At 40.0% G+C, this 16,389-nt stretch overlaps 1 protein-coding gene across 4 annotated transcripts in view; it reads left to right on the forward strand.

Annotated features, from left to right (window-relative positions):
• LOC121283200 (activating molecule in BECN1-regulated autophagy protein 1-like) overlaps positions 1 to 16,389 on the forward strand; it is a 508,780-nt gene that overhangs the window by 434,025 nt on the left and 58,366 nt on the right. For all 4 annotated transcript variants that reach the window (XM_041197450.1, XM_041197453.1, XM_041197452.1 and 1 more), the window contains one exon: positions 3,842 to 3,981. In XM_041197450.1, coding sequence (XP_041053384.1) covers positions 3,842 to 3,981 — 140 coding nt within the window. The remainder of the gene's footprint in view (positions 1 to 3,841; positions 3,982 to 16,389) is intronic.

A 16,389-nucleotide genomic window follows, 5' to 3' on the forward strand; every position in this document is an offset into this window, starting at 1 on the left:
TGGGCAGGAGAAAAGAGATTGCGATGGGCCGGTGGTGGAGTCTTGATGCCCATTGTCCCGCATGAGACTGAGGAACTGAATCTCAGCCTAAGTCTAACCTATTGAAATCCCTTTGCAGACTCTTTTATGTCCTCTTGACAACTTACTTTCCTACCTGGTCATTAGCAAATGTAGCAAACATACACTCGGTCCCTTTATCCAAGTCATTGATATAAATTATTATTAGTTGACACCCCAGCATTGATACCTGTGACACTCCACTACACTAGCTATAGCTTGACAACCCAAAAATGACCCATTTGTCCCTACTCTCTGCTTCCTGTTAACTAACCAATCCTCTATCCATGCTAGTATGTTACCCCCTACACCATGAGCTCTTATTTCATGTAATAACCTTTGATGTGGCACCTTATCAAATGCCTTTGGAAAATTCAAGTACACCACATCTTCAGGTCCCACTTGCTTGTTACTTTCTCAAAGAACTCTACTAAAATAGCCAAATATGATTTCCCAGGTCAAACAGGAGGCCCTTTATCATGGCCAAAACTTTCCTGCCCAACTCCATTGCCATTAACAAGAGACTTGAGAGCATAAAAGTGGCCTCTGTATTTTTCAGAATTAAATTTCACTTGTAATTATTTCATGTTACATTGGTTTCACTTTATTCATGTGTGTATCACCATTATTTGTTGAGATTTGCTTAGTCAGAGAGCTAAATGTACTGGCATGCCTCATGGTTGGCACATAGTGGTGATTACAAGGGAGTAAGGGACATTTCCTTTATTGTGCAAGAAGCAATGTGCTTTTTTGTCCATTCTTTAATGAATGTTCATGTTAGTGTCCCTTGTACTTGCCACTCTGTGGGACATGGCTGAACTTGAAGGCTCACCTGGCCCTCCCTCTTATGCATTGTAAAGGACATTGCCCAAGATTACTCTCAAAGCAGGGATAACTGAAATATTGTCAGTGAACTCAAAGCCCTATAAGAACTCTGTCAGCCAACACCCTGAGATGAACCTACCTTTGGACAGAATTAATACAGCCCTTTAAGCCGCTCATTTCTTAACCTTGACTGACTGTCCCCACCACCCCCCTACTCTGGATGCCAGGTCCTTACCACCTCACACCTCCATGCCCCAATTTCACTCCACATGCTCCACATTTTCCTGCTTCCCTCCCTTGTTCCATAGAGTTAAACAAGGAAAACTACTGACCTTACACAAAACTTCAGAACTTTAGAAAGCTAACAGTTGCACACCATCTTTAAACAAAAATTGAAATGGGTACCACTGACTTTACCTTGAAGTTGGGACATAATTAAAAAAAGGTTTTATGCTAGTGCATATTCATGGCATGCAAATGTATTACAAGTATAAACCTGCCAGAGGCTGGCATGAGGCTCGACATACCACTGACTTTATCTCTTGTCATGAACGTTAATCACAGAAAATGGTTAATCTTCAAGGACTTGGGACATTCTGGAAGAATTGGTGTTTTAAAAGACACTGTCCCTTAAAGTGTTAATGCAGGACTCTGATTGCTATTCCTGGAAAAATCATCCTTTTACAAGAAAAGGTAATTAAGCAGTTGAAAAATAACTGTCAACCTCTTGACCCGTGTGAACTGTGTACAAAGGGAATCACATGGGTTTTGTGGCTCTGGAAAAAATACTGGAAGACTATGTTTTAAAAGTGGTTTTTGGTTTTGATTTGGGAAGAGAAGGACCAACTGCTTGAGAAGGAAGACAGCAGTCTTCATGGTCCAGAGCCAGTTCACAGCCAGAAGTGAATATAAGCTGCTCCTGAGATGCTCTATGTGCTGGAATAGAGTACCCTCGAGTATTCCATGAGTCTGTCTTGAAAGGAGGGCTAGAGTCACTGTTTCATGGATCAATGCTGAGACACCAAACATATTACCCAGGCGTCATTTCAAGAACTCCACCACCTATCTTTTACCTTTGAACGATTGACTTTTAACCTTTGGCCAAGTTCCTCCATTTCTATTTATTTTCATTGCTTTTTTGTGCGGATGTGTATGTGAGAGACCCAGGATATCTCGAAAGACAGGATGTTGATAAACTTTGCCTTTCTATTTGATTAAACTGGTTTTATAATAACCTAAAAAAAAGAAGCCTGGCTAATGTCTCTTTTATTCTGGGTACTAGTAGTGAAGGTAAACAATTGGCCACGTTGGTGAGTAAGTTAAACTTTTAAACTAATGGTACGACCTGGGGAGGAGTGAGCAGTTGATCTGATCCCACTACTCCAATCTCAGTCCAAATGCCCTGCATCTCAACCTTGTTCATGTGTTTTAGTGTATAACATTTAGTTTTACGAATTAAAATTTAACTGTAGAAAATGGGATAAATACAACTAAAGCAGCTTGGGATCTGTTACACTTAAAAAGGTTGATCATGTTGCTTTGAAAGATTAAAAGTTAGAAAGGTAAGATCATAAAACATCAGGTGGGCTTACTTAGCTGGAGAGCTGTGGTGTCTACACTGCTTGCAAAGAAATGCAGTCCAGAGAGCTGTTTTTGTTTTTTGAGTTAGAACTAAATTAGTTTAAAGCATTCCGTGAACCCTGAAAGGCTATAATACCCATTTATTATATCAGATCACAAAATAAATTATAAATGAAGGACAATTAAATTAAAGATTGGGCTGAGGATAGCCCAGAGCTGGCTACGTTGTCGTGGAGCTTAGGAAGGCTCACTGGTTTCAGTTTATCTGGGTGTTTGCTGGGAGAAGTTTTTGGTTGAAGCTTGCTGAGAGAAGTTAACAAAAATAAATGACATTTAGACAGACCTGCACTGCAAGCAGAGTAAAACACTAACTTCATCAATGACCGCGTGAAATGTGAGTGAGGCTTAATCTCAGTTTGAATCTTGTGAGGAACAGAAGCTGGATGATTGCCTGATTTGAAACTAGACCTCACAGTGTCTTATTGCAATCGAAAGTAACCAGCAGATTAGCTCGGAAGTATTGAAAAGTAACTGGAACAAGGGACTGAGGGCCTCCACAGTCAAGGGAGGTAAATTAAAGTTTTAACTCTGAGAATAGCTGAAGCTAAGGAAAATTTTTCCAGAGGACTGTGGCATACCTATGGGCTGTCCTGCTACAGAAGTAAATAAAAATTTCAAGATTGATGCGACTTATAAGAGAATTCTTGGAGGAAGTAAACTTGAATGCATAACATACGTGGTTATAAACCATGTTGTTAGGTTAATTGTATTTTTGTCTAATTTGCTCTTATGTACAATAAAGTTTGGGATTTCTTTTGTTTAAAAAAAGTGAAATCTTGTGATGTAGTTCTAATAGTTAAAATGAGGTATTTGGATTTCTTTTTAAATGCTAACAGTCCCTAACAGGATCATAACAATCCACCATCTGGAAATCGAAATTTCACATCCCACCTAATTAGATCACTACGTACACCACTTTGTGGGCTCCACAAAATTCCCCCCAACATTTCCAAGGAAAGGTTATTGACCTGAAACATTAACTCTGTTTACTCCATAGATGCTGCCTGACCTGCTGGGTATTTCCAGCATTTTCTGTCTTTTAATTCACTCTCATTGAGTAGAATTCCAATGACAATATCCTGTTCCATTCACTCACGGGAGGAATTCCAATCAACCTAGAAAAGTTTCTAGTCCAAATATAACATTATTTTGAAAACTAGCTGTATATTCATCAGGTTGTAACAACACATGTGTAACAACACATCTCTCGTTTTGCATTTGAACAATAGTCTACAGGTGAGAGAAGGGAACAGAAATTTTGTCAGTCACCCTGACTTCCATGTACATACCTAACTGTCATCTCATTTTCTCTTTCCAGAGAGTTTTTAATGTTTTGTACCCAATGCCGCCAGACCAGAGAAGACATGTTAGTATAAACTCAGCACGTTGGCTTCCAGAACCTGGGATGGGCCTAGCATATGGAACCAATAAGGGAGACCTAGTGATTTGCCGGCCTGTGTAAGTACCATTTAATATTCAAGTGCACTTTAACCAGAAGAGTTGCCTTCAAGGAATTTTTTTCAAAAAATTATGGATGATTTGGTGTAAGTAAATCTACTGCTTTAAGGTCTGGCCCATTACCTTGGTGCCACACAATAGAACAGTATGACGCACTAGCCCAGTAGTGTGATCATACTGTAACTGAATTATATATTATTACTGGAGCCAACTTTTATTTTTATCCAGCAATATGCAGGAATTACATGCCCTTGGTGGAGATGCAATAGGACAAAAAGTCCAAGTTGCCTAAGCATTTGCAGTCTTGATGCATTTGAGGAGAATGTTGATGTGTACCTTTGAGTGAAGGGAATTGAGGGATACCAAGAATGGAGGAGTTAAGGTGGGAAGAGGTGATTAGAGTGGGAGGAGATTCATGTGAAGCATAAAAATAAGTATTGACCTGTTGCACTAAATGGCTTGTTCCAGTGCTGCAGATTCTATGTAACTCTACACAAATTTCTCCAGAACATCAGATCCAAATTTTTATTTTATCACCTGCATTGTCTGTTTCTAGTTAATTTTTAACATTGGGATTTCAAATGAGATATCACTTTTCATGAGGTAAAAGCGATTCTCTTTTGGTGGAATTGTCATTACCCAGCACTTATTTAGGCCAAAGCTGGATTTTATTCTTATTGTACTGCAGGCTGGGATGCTTGGTTCATTATTGGATGAGTTGTGAATGATCTGGAATTATCATTGAGAAGTCGCATTCCTTGCCTTATGATGGAGGCATGGTTGTTGATGAAGTAATTGAAAATGGTTGGACCAAGGAAACTCTTGCAATGATACTCTGCCGTTGTGATTATTGGCCTCCAGCCACCTACCTTCCTTGGTGTCAAGTTTGACTCCACCCACCGGAGGGTTTTTGTTTTGACCCTTTGACCTCAGTTTTGCTCCTTAGTGCCATATTCAGTTTCATGTTGTCTTGATGTTTCAGTAGCTGCTGTAGCTTCTCCTTTGACGTTCAACTTTTGCATCTGTGACTAGATCAAGGCTGTGATGAGGTCTCAAGCCATAATTCTTCCAGAATCTATGTTGAGTAGGTTAATGAAAGCTCACTACTTATTTTCTAAGTTGAATGGGGAGAGGGTAAGGTGGGGTTGGGGTTAGGTTGTTTTACTTTAATCAAAATCTTGCAGTTTGGTACTTAGTCTTCTAAACACGGCTATTTGGAAAGAGAGTTTTGTATTGAATATATTCGGTTTATCTGCCCAACAAGCACCAGTCACTTAAGGATTTTTAATGCCCACAGGTTAAAAAAAGTATTTCTTGGAATTAAACTGTTAATTTGAAATGACATGTGGTATAAATTGTCATAATGTATTTTTAGACAGTACACTGAGCAATTTTGTAGTTTCCTTTGTTATCTGAAAGCATCCGTGTGCAGATTACATGTGGCAAAATGTTCTTTTTCTTTGTTTTTGAAACTTCTCCCCAGAAGGTGGAAAATCATGTTGGAATTAATTTCTGTGGTTGCTGGCAGCACTCCCAATATCTCACCCACATGTATATTCATCTATTTGCATTTAAACTGCAAGTTCATCAAGCTATTTGACTATAGAGAGCATCTCAGATGTGTCTGTTGCTACACAGAATCCACAGATTCACACCTCCAGCAAGGGTAACTTGATAACAGTTAGTAGCAGGAACACATCTCTAATTTCTCAACCACCACCACCCCCACCACCCCCCCCCCCCCCACCCCCCCGACCCCAAACCACCTGCCCCTCCCCCCCCCAAAAAAATTCAGATATATTGAAGTCACTTCTAACATTCCAACTGTTCCTCCCATATTAGATCAGCTAACTCAACACATATCATGAATTGCACCAGTAATCTTCTGTCAGCAATACATCATGCATTGCATATGTGCACTAAGGACACGGAGAAACTTCCATGCTCTACCTTTATATCCAGTGCAGGAACCAATCAAACCATGTTTTGAGGAATGCTATATTTTCCTCAGCTGCTTTGGATAAAATGCAACACTAAAAAGGAAAGACATTTTTGATAATGGAGCTAGCTGCTGAAAGAAGCAAGTGAGGATAAAACTATTTACATAATCTGTTATGATTTGTTTTCCCATTTTCATCTATTTCATAGCAATTGCCAACTTAGCTGTGTTCAGGTAATGTAAGTATTTTAAAAGCAAAATACTGTGGATGCTAAAAATTTTAAGTAAAACATAATCAACTGATCTGGCAACATCTGTGAAGAGAGAAACAGAGTTAGCGTTTCAGGTTGATGACCTTTCACCAGAGCTGGAAGAAGTTAGAAATATTTTAAGCAATTTGGAAAGATTTTAATCAAGTACAGTGGCAGGCAAAAGGGGAAAACAAAAGGAAGGTCGGTGATCGCATGATATGCAGGAGAAAATTTTAAGCAAATACAAATGTGGGGAAAGGGAGAGGGTGGTTTAGTCTTTCATCTCTTTTCTATACTCAAGGGGTTTCTAGAGTAATTGCTGAGGAATTGTAGAATTCAGTTTTTACCACAGTGTGAGCAATCTAAATCTTGCATAGCATGACCAGGTGCAGCGTGAAATGCTTGCCACTCTGTCGCATTGATGTGCATTAATCTAATTTCAGAAGAGCATCTTACTCCAGTGGCAGCAATTTTTCCCATGGTTTGTGCATAGTGTTACTTGTTTCTTTTTGCTTAACTTTTTTTCCAAAGTACAGCGGTATCTTAGAATTAGAGGTTAAAAGTGGAGTAATTCTAATCCTAGTAGTGCCATATCAGCAGTTAAACAAGTAACATTTATGAAACTAATTACAGGTGATACTGAGCCCATTGCAACAGTTTGAATTTGTTTTAAGTATTAATGTCCTAAATTTATTATTGTGTCTATGGTCTACAATTTAGGTACTGGTATCAAAATTATTTATGTGACTGGTGTTTTAAGGGTTTATGGTTGTTGGGTTTTTCCAATGTTAACAACAGCTTATTTCTGTAGCACCTTTAACATAGTAAAACATCACTTGACGTTTCACAGGAGTGTTATCGAACAAAACTTGACACCAGGCAACATGAAATATATAGAAAAAGATATGGTTGAATAATTTGGTGGAAAATCATCAAAATTGGCATATAAACAGTTAAACAAGCATAGAGGGAAAGAATGTTAGGGATTTATTTACTTTGTTTTACTCCAGATAAATTTTTTTGAATAGAGCATCACCAGTTATTTCCATAGGAGAACATTTTGCTATGTTCCAGAGTGTGCTTTAGGTTCCCTGATTTAAGGTAAGTGCTTAGTGCACCCAGCAATCAGAGTATCCTCTTTGCTTTGTTTGTTCATTGGTTTTGTCATCTGTTCTCATGATCTTTCCTGAAAGGCAGCAAAACAAACACTGCATTAGACTGTGGCACCAGCTTTATAGGACAGTGTTTAAAAGAAGTGAACTATAACAACAACCCAACTTAGTTTAACCACTGTAAAACCTTCATTTTCTATTTATTCAGTGAGATAGTTAACAGCTCACAAAGTAACAAATCTAACCCTGACATATAATTAGCCTGAATACTATAACAGTGGGCTGAATTTTATTGACAATGGTCAAGTCCCAGCCTGGGCCGAAAGCAGGAGCTGACTCCTCTTTGGCTGGTGGCAGGACCCTGTGACGACATTTTGCCAATGGTATCAAATTAAGAACAACAGCCTGCCTCCAAATGCTGCCAGCCAAATTAGCCAGTGTTGTCTCAATGGGAGAGCGCCCTCAAAAACAGATCAGTGTGGTTGGGAGAAGGTAGAGCCTGGCAACCAGGTTCTAGCAATCAGTGGGTGGGACAGGAGGCCTTTACTGCTGGGGGCTTCTCAACAGGCCATGCAGCTTCCATCATGGAGGGAACCCCCCATCCCTAGAACCTGCTGGGAAGCTGCCAGGGTTATCCAGGGTTTCCTCATGTGGTGGTGGGCCCTCCAACATAGCCAAATACCTGCAGAGGTGGAAGTGAAGCTTATTTGGCTTAAGTGTCTCAATTGGTCACCCAATAGGTGGCTCTGCTGCCAAGCTTCCCACCACTGGCAATATGACATGACTGAGAACAAACAGGAAGTCCAGGAGGAAATAATTTTACTTCAAAGTAGTCCCCTTTTGCTTTCTTAGAAAAGGTAGACAGTGTTGCCCAAATTTATTTCATATTTTCTTTGCTCCTCAAGCAGGATCATCCTCTCTGCCCAAACAGTAATCGTGTCGATTACAGGAGTTCTTGAGAGGCTCCATTGTAAATAGGTAGTGTAAGTAAAGCCCTGAGAGATGCTCTCGAACTGTCCAACCCTGGGAATCCACATCACAGGATGAAAGATCTGCATTCCAAGCCTGTAACATGATGACTCTAGAGTGGCTCTCAACAGTGAATTTATAAACCAAAATATTCCCAAAAAATGTAAATAAAAGCATGATAAATTAATTGAAATTCTTTGTAGTTTGGATTAACAAGGACGATGATGAAACTCCATCTGTACGTTGCTGCATAAAATGTTACGTTACTAGGATATTTCCAATACAAAGCATTTATTTCGTATTTGGATTGCAACACACTTTAGTACCAAATGATCCAATGCCTTTTAAGCAACACAAAAATAACCCCCGGGCAATGGTAACTGATTAAAGTTTGCTAGGCACAACTTTTTATTTCAACATGAAAAATGTCTGGTTCATTACAGAAGAAACTGCAGGACTGCCTGCAATTGAATTAACGCAGTGAAATAATAGACTCTTGCATTGGTTATAGGTTAATACAGGTGACTAGTACTCGCATTTCTAATAAGAACTATTGTCTGGAGCTCTCTACAAAAGGAAGTAGTAGCTCAGACCCGTTTTTGGCACCACTGAACATTTGTAGGGCAAACAAATGAAGGGAAAGATAATATTTCCTATCTTTAGAAATGTGTTCTATCCTTCATTTTTTAAAATCTATCAATATATTAAGAATAGTACATCTGCAAATGGTTCGTTTCTCTTATTTTACATATGACATTCTGCCTTCAAGTAGAATTCCCACTCTGATTGCAGCTGGTGATCTGCGTGCAAAGTATGCCCAAATTGTACTAGTTTTGAGAAGTTCCTTTCACGCTTTTCCACTGAACTTATTCACGTATCACCAAATGCAATATCTGCCATGAAGCAGTGCAATCGGGCAGCATTTTAAAACACAATTTTTTATAGTCAAATTTTCTTTAAAAATATTCCTTGGTATATTAAGAAGTGGGAATTTGGTGCCAATTGATTAATACTGCTGAACATGGTTTAGCATAAAATGTAAGCATTTTTAATTACAGTGCGTCAATCTACCAGCTGTGAGTAAGCCAAATGGCTTTAAAAAAATTATACAAAACTACTTGCTAGTTGGGGTACAGATGCCAGTTTCTTAGTAAAGTTAAAGCAATATAACATGCAAAAGCTTTTAAATGTGCCAATTAATGTCTGTGCACCCAAAAGTTCCAGCTTAATTTGAAGTTCCTTCCCAGGTTGGACCCTGGGAAGTACCAAGGATCAGAGGGACTTTGGTGGACATGTCCACCGGTCCCTTAATGTAGCGGGACAGGAAGATAAGGTGGTTAAGACGGCATATGGGATACTTGCCTTTATTACCCGAGGCATAGAATATAAGAGCAGGGAGGTTATGCTGGAACTGTATAAAATGCTGGTTAGGCTACAGCTAGAGCATTGTGTGCAGCTCTGGAATCCGCATGAAAGGAAGGATGTGATTGCACTAGAGAGAGTGCGGAGGAGATTTACCAGGATGTTGCCTGGCCTGGAGAGTTTTAGTTATGAGGAGAGATTGGATAGACTGGGGTTATTTTCCCTGGAGCAGAGGAGATTGAGGGGAGACATGATTGAGGTATATAAAACTATGAAGGGCTTAGATAGGGTAGACAGGAAGGAACTTTTCCCCTTGGTGGAGGAATAATCAGGGGGCATAGGTTTATGGTAAGGGGTAGGAGGCTTAGAGGGGATGTGGGGAAGAATTTTTTCACCCAGAGGGTGGTGGGAATCAGGAACTTACTGCCTAAAAGGGTAGTAGAGGCAGAAACCCTCATAATATTTAAGAAGTATTTAGATGTGCACTTGCGATGCTGTGGCATACAAGACTATGGGCCTAGTGCTGGAAAATGGGATTAGAATAATTAGGTACTTGTTTAACCGGCGCAAACTCGATGGGCCGAAGAGCCTTTTTCTGTGCTGTAGACCTCTATGATTCTATGAGGTCTGCAAGTGAGTGCAATTAGCAGAAACTTCCAATAATTCATCCTGTGGGCTTGACCAATTTCCTGGACTAGCTTCTAACCCACCATCACCATCCCTACCAACCCGCCCCAACACCAAGCCCCCATAACTTTCTGTAAACCAAAGTAATTTAACGTAACTGTGCAATGTGAGCAGGGCATTCCAAATCGCTGCAGTACTAAAGTCAGTTTAGATGGCCCTGGTGGTTGTATTGGTGAAAATCTATTTAATTCAGATAGGATTTATTTTAACAATATAGCCAATTTTATATCTTAACTGAAGTGCTTACATAATCATCAGTCACTGCTCTTCGAAATCACTGTTTTTATGTTATAAGTTATATATGTCTGGGAGGCATGATAAAGTACTATTATCAGTGTACGTGCAGGTCCTTTCTTTCAGAGCTCAGTGAGGTGGGTTCCCTACCTCCTCAACCTGCTGTCGCTCCTGCTTCCCTGCTCTCACCCCTCACCTTGGTCTCATGGTCAAAGTGTCCCTTATTTTATTTCTGAAGAGTTGGTCACCCTGTCTCTTCATTCAATTTTTTTCTTCTCTCTCCTCACTGCCTTGTTTTCCATCTAGTCTTTCTGCCTTTCGCAAGTAATTTGTGAAGTGTTCATAGGAAGCACCAGAACTCATAAATTTATGAAGAAAAAACAAACTAATGCAGATTAACAAACCAGAGATAAAACAGCACGGACATTCGAAATCTTAAGTAAAAATGGAAACAACTGGCAATGTCCTTCAAGTGCAAATTCACGATGTTCTCCTTTCATTTGAAATTTCAAAGCTCATTCTGGCCTGTGGCTGTGTTTATCCATTTGTGTTAAAATGGCTGTGTTCCAATAAATGTTGCTGCTCACTTTGTTTTTAAGAATAACTTATTGAATGGCACTGATTTGTGTAATATGCTAACATTAGCAGCGAGGGCTAAATAAGATGCTCACAACATTTGACATCCCCAGTACTATGTAGAAAATGTGTGACAGTTGCTGCCTGACTTACCGAATGTTTCCAGCATTTTCTGATTTTGTTTCAGATTTCCAGGATCCGGCAACATTTTGATAAAATATCCAATCAAATGAAAACAATTGAGAAGTAACATGAGCTGCTACTCTACTTTTTTTTTTCAAATGCTTATCTGGTGAACAGAATAAGAAATAAATTGTGAAACAGAAGGTTCTGTTGAATAATAAGTCTTCACAGTCCGCTATTTTCATTGTATTGAAGTTTTAAAACTTTAACCAATCATTGGCAGGATTTTGTGTTGATTATTCTGCACTGATGTTTGGGGTCAGTATTCAGTGACATTAATAATGCGCTGAAATGGTGGCTCCATCGGATCTGTGCTGCCCAATTACTTTGTTTCATTTACTACTCTTTTATCCATTGAAAGTTAATTTATCGCTTCCTACCATCTGTTTCACTGAATAGACAAGTGTGTGTACATTTCCAGAAACAAATTACATCTGCACACATATCCTGTTAAATTTTTCCATTATCGATTTCTGCATCCACTTTTAAAATGAAAACTGCTTCCATAAACTTGTCAAGCGGTCATTACAAGCTTCTGCCAGTGGTGGTGCTGCAAGTACTCAATTTGTATCTTCCAGCTGCAGAGTGCGTACTGTTGAAGGATTTGTGTCCAACAAACACTGCCTGTGTACTTCCCAAAATGCTGTGAATTTCACACTTTAATCTGTTATTGTCAATGGTTGGAATTATGTACAAATAAAGACAATTTAAAATATCAACTGAGTTACATCTGCCAGCCTGATCTAATTACTGGACTAGTAACCCAGAGGCATGGGCTAATAATCTAGACAGCACAAGTTCAAATTCTACTTTGACAGTTTGAGAATTTGAATTCAGCTTTTAGAAGCTGGAAATAAAAGAAAACATTATGAAAAAGTGACCTGAGGGTGCCTGATTGGTGAACAAGGTGGGTACTTATAGCAATGTCCTTTAGGGAAGGAGACCTGCCATTCTTACTCAGTGACTTTAGTTCCACACCACTGTCGTTGGCAACCATAAGTGGCCTAGCAAGCCATTTACTTGTATTTAAAAAAAAACTGCTTGGGATGGACAATAAATGCTGTCTGTGCCAGCAACTCCATGTCCCAAGAATGTTTTTTATTCAGCAGTTCTCGTCTTTTATCCCTGTTTCACCTCAAGATGGCACTTAATTCTAGTATAGATGTTCTGCAGAGCCACTAGTGACAGCAAGTGTAAATTAGGTTTAAGATTTCTTTCCGCCCTTCAGTTACTTATATAATGAAAATCCAATGACAGATGGATTAAAATTTGCTGCTGTAATAACCCCTGTTTGAAAACTCATGAAATAAAAGGTCACACTAAAGCAACACCCAAAGCACAACAAAGCAATGTAATTGAGTAATTTCCCCTCCCCTCCTCACTTTTCTCCACCACAACATTTTCTTCATTTTCCTCCCCCAGATGCGCTGGATTCCATTTCCACTGGTAGCAGCAGCCCTTCTATATCTCCCTCCATACCCAATTTTCATATGAGCCTAGATAGTGGGTGTTAGCTGACTACTCACTGAGAAGACAGCACAGTCAAATCTGATTCCACCTTCGCCGACTGTCTACACACCTGCATCTGTCAGATGTGTGGACAGCAGGAATCATGGATAACAATCAAAATACTGAAGCCCTGGCTGTTTTTTTATCAGCTCTCTTGCCTACAGGTAGCACCCAACCACCGCTCTTATTGAAATTATCATTTTGCTCAGCACAGACCCAAAACGCAATGCTGGGACTTTTGTATTGCTTCGTACTGTACCACAATGTTGTACCCATTCATTGGGAGGCTTTCTGGTGATATCTCATTGCCATGTACACAACATGAATTAAAATGAGGAGGAACAAAGTTCCATTTTATTTAGGGGATTACAGGTTTAATCTCGGCAATTGAGTAGAGGGATTGTTGAAGTGCAATAAAAGATGATTAATGGATAGGTTGTGATATTTTATTGATAAGTCTTGGAAGGATTGGTTTCTGGTCATCCAAAATCAGGCAAATTAGACACAGACATGTTCATGTTTTAGGTTCTTGTGTAATCAATAATGACCATCAAAAATGAGATTGTAGTTTTCAGCAAGGTCATTCAAGGGTGGTGATTGACTTATGAAGGGTTGGGGAGGGAAGGGGAAAGAAATTTGACTACATCCTCATAATTCTGCATCTGCTTTGTTGTGTTTTACATTTGTAGTTACATTGAAATGCTGTGCCCGTTAAATTCATATGAGAACAGAACATTGAGTAAGCACTCATGCTGAATTAGATAAATCTCCCCAAAGGGGGAATATTTCATTTATGGATTACAAAGAATTCTAGTGGTCACAGAATTCTTTATGCTGGTGTCATTCTGCATAACCAGCAAAACAATCACACACTAAATGTTTATGCAATACACATCACTTCTTTCTGTTAACATACGCCTGCGTATATTTGCTAACACAATCTGAAGTGAAGGATTTTAATGATTATTCAATAAGTGTCCAAGAGCCTGTTTCTTATCACGAATGGCTAGCGGTGCTTTTGCAACACTATGCAGATGTAACATTTTGCTTCAATCCCCATGGGCCTTACATGTGGATTGATTGTTTTCATCATGTACATCCATATGCAGCATTGTAAATTTTAAACTGCATGATAGATTTTATTGTGCCATCATTCATATCTAAGCAACGTTACTTCTCAAGGCGAGGTATTATTTGTTATAGAGCAGATTTTTTGGTCTGGGTACCCATTGGGTGTTCAACAGGCACAGTGCATGTCCTTGAGGCACCAGACCCTGGCTGAATGTTGTTCCTCTAATTTGGGTTGTAAGTTTGAATGCAGCTGCAAGAGTTGAGAGGCAACTGTTCCTTGAGCCTCTAATCAACAGCCAGTAGGTCGCGAATGCTTTGATCATCCAGGAGTCAGGCCCTGGAATCCTCACAGACTCCTGATTGTGCAGGGGCAAACAGATACCCATGGGAATATTTATATTGCAACATCTACAAAGTGCTGTCAGAGGAAATTGAGAAAGTAGATTTAGGAACTCTCCCTCCTACCTCACGAAAGTAGCAGTGCCTGTGTTTGCTAGCAGTAATGCTACCTGGAGAGGCATCAGGAAAATCCAGATCAACACAATGTAACCAGAGGCATAACTGATGGTAGCCACTTTTTTTTCTGCGCTCTATTTCTGGAGAATAGAGTACCCAGTGCAGAGCAGAGGAAAACCTCCCCTTATACTTTTGTTCAACAATTTCTTGATGACCATTGAGCTTATATGGGCTAGATGCTTCCTTGAAAAAAGATGAAAGTGGAAAATGGGACAGTCCTTGTTGGCCATAGATGGGCATTAACAGATGCTTCGGAGTAGACTGACAATTTGCACCTTTGGCTGGGGAATCTTGAAGAGAGAAATGTATCCTCAATACAGCAAAGATAACAATGATTTTTAAAAAGTGTGAGTTACCTTCAGTAATCTGAATAAAAAACAATATTTTCTCAATGGCTGAGCAAGATTTCCCAAAGAACTCTACCACAAAGACCTAGTTTCAACCTTCAGAATGTAGAGCAAAAAGGGGACATGAAAAAACATTGGCAGGTAAAATAAAGGAAAATCCAAAGTTATTTTACAAGTACGTTAAGATTAAGAGGATAACTAGGGAAAGAGTAGGGCCCATTAAGGACCATAGTGGTAATTTGTGTGTGGAGCCGGAAGACGTAGGTAGGGTTCTAAATGAATACTTTGTGCTGGTGTTCACAAGTGAGAGGGACGATGTGGGCACAGAAATCAGGCAGACGGACTGTGATATAATTAAAGACATTAGCATAGAAAGGGAAGAGGTTCTAAGTGGTCTGGCAGGCTTAAAAGTAGATAAATCTCCAAGCCCGGATGAAATGTATCCCAGGGTGTTGAGTGAGGCAAGGGAGGAGATAGCAGAGGCGCTGGAAATAATTTTCAATGCCTCTCTGGCTACAGGAGAGATGCCAGAGGACTGGAGGACAGCCAATGTGGTACTGTTATTCAAGAAGGGAGGAAAGGATAAACCAGGGAACTACAGGCCAGTCAGTCTAAACTCAGTGATGGAGAAACTATTGGAAGCAATTCTGAGGGGCAGAATTAATCTACACTTGGAGAGACAGGGATTAATCAAGAACAGTTAGCATGGTTTTGTCAAGGGGAGGTCATGTCTGACCAAATTTGATTGAATTTTTTGAAAAGGTGACCAGGTGTGTAGATGAGGGCAATGCATTTGACTTCAGCAAGGCTTTTGATAAGGTCCCACATGGAAGACTGATAATGAAGGTAAGAGCCCATGGGATCCAAGGCAATTTGGATCCGGAATTGGCTGAGTGGCAGGAAGCAGGGAGTGCTAGTCAAGGGGTGTTTTTGTGACTGGATGCCTGAGTTCAGTGGGGTTCCATAAGGATGGTGGTGGGTCCCTTGCTGTTTGTGGTATATATAAACGATTTAGACTTGAATGTAGGAGAGTTGATCAGTAAGTTCGCAGATGATACGAAAATTGGTAGGGTGGTAAATAGTGACGAGGATGGCCGTAGATTACAGGAAGATACAGACAGGCTGGTCAGGTGGACTGATCAGTGGCAAATGGAATTTAATCCGGACAAGTGTGAGGTGATGCACTTGGGCAGGACAAACAAGGCACAGGAATACAAGATGAATGATAGGACCCTGGGAAATACTGAGGATCAGAGGGACCTTGGTGTGCATGTCCACTGGTACCTTAAGGTAGTGGGACAGGTGATTAAGAAGGCATATGGGATACTTGCCTATATTAGCTGAGGCATAGAATATAAAAGCAGGAAGGTTATGCTAGAACTGTATAAAACGCTGGTTAGGCCACAGCTAGAGTATTGTGCGCAGTTCTGGAATCCACATGATAGGAAGGATGTGATTGCACTAGAGAGAGTGCGGAAGAGATTTACCAGGATGTTGCCTGAGCTGGAGTGTTTTGGTTATGAGAAGAGATTGGATAGACCGGGGCTATTTTCCCTGGAGCAGAGGAGATTGAGGGGGGGCATGATTGAGGTGTATTAAATTATGAGGGGCATAGATAGGGTAGACAGGAAGGAACCTTTCCCCTTGGTGGA

The sequence above is a fragment of the Carcharodon carcharias genome, chromosome 10 (genome assembly GCF_017639515.1).
Source record: "Carcharodon carcharias isolate sCarCar2 chromosome 10, sCarCar2.pri, whole genome shotgun sequence".
In the NCBI taxonomy this organism is placed as follows: domain Eukaryota; kingdom Metazoa; phylum Chordata; class Chondrichthyes; order Lamniformes; family Lamnidae; genus Carcharodon; species Carcharodon carcharias.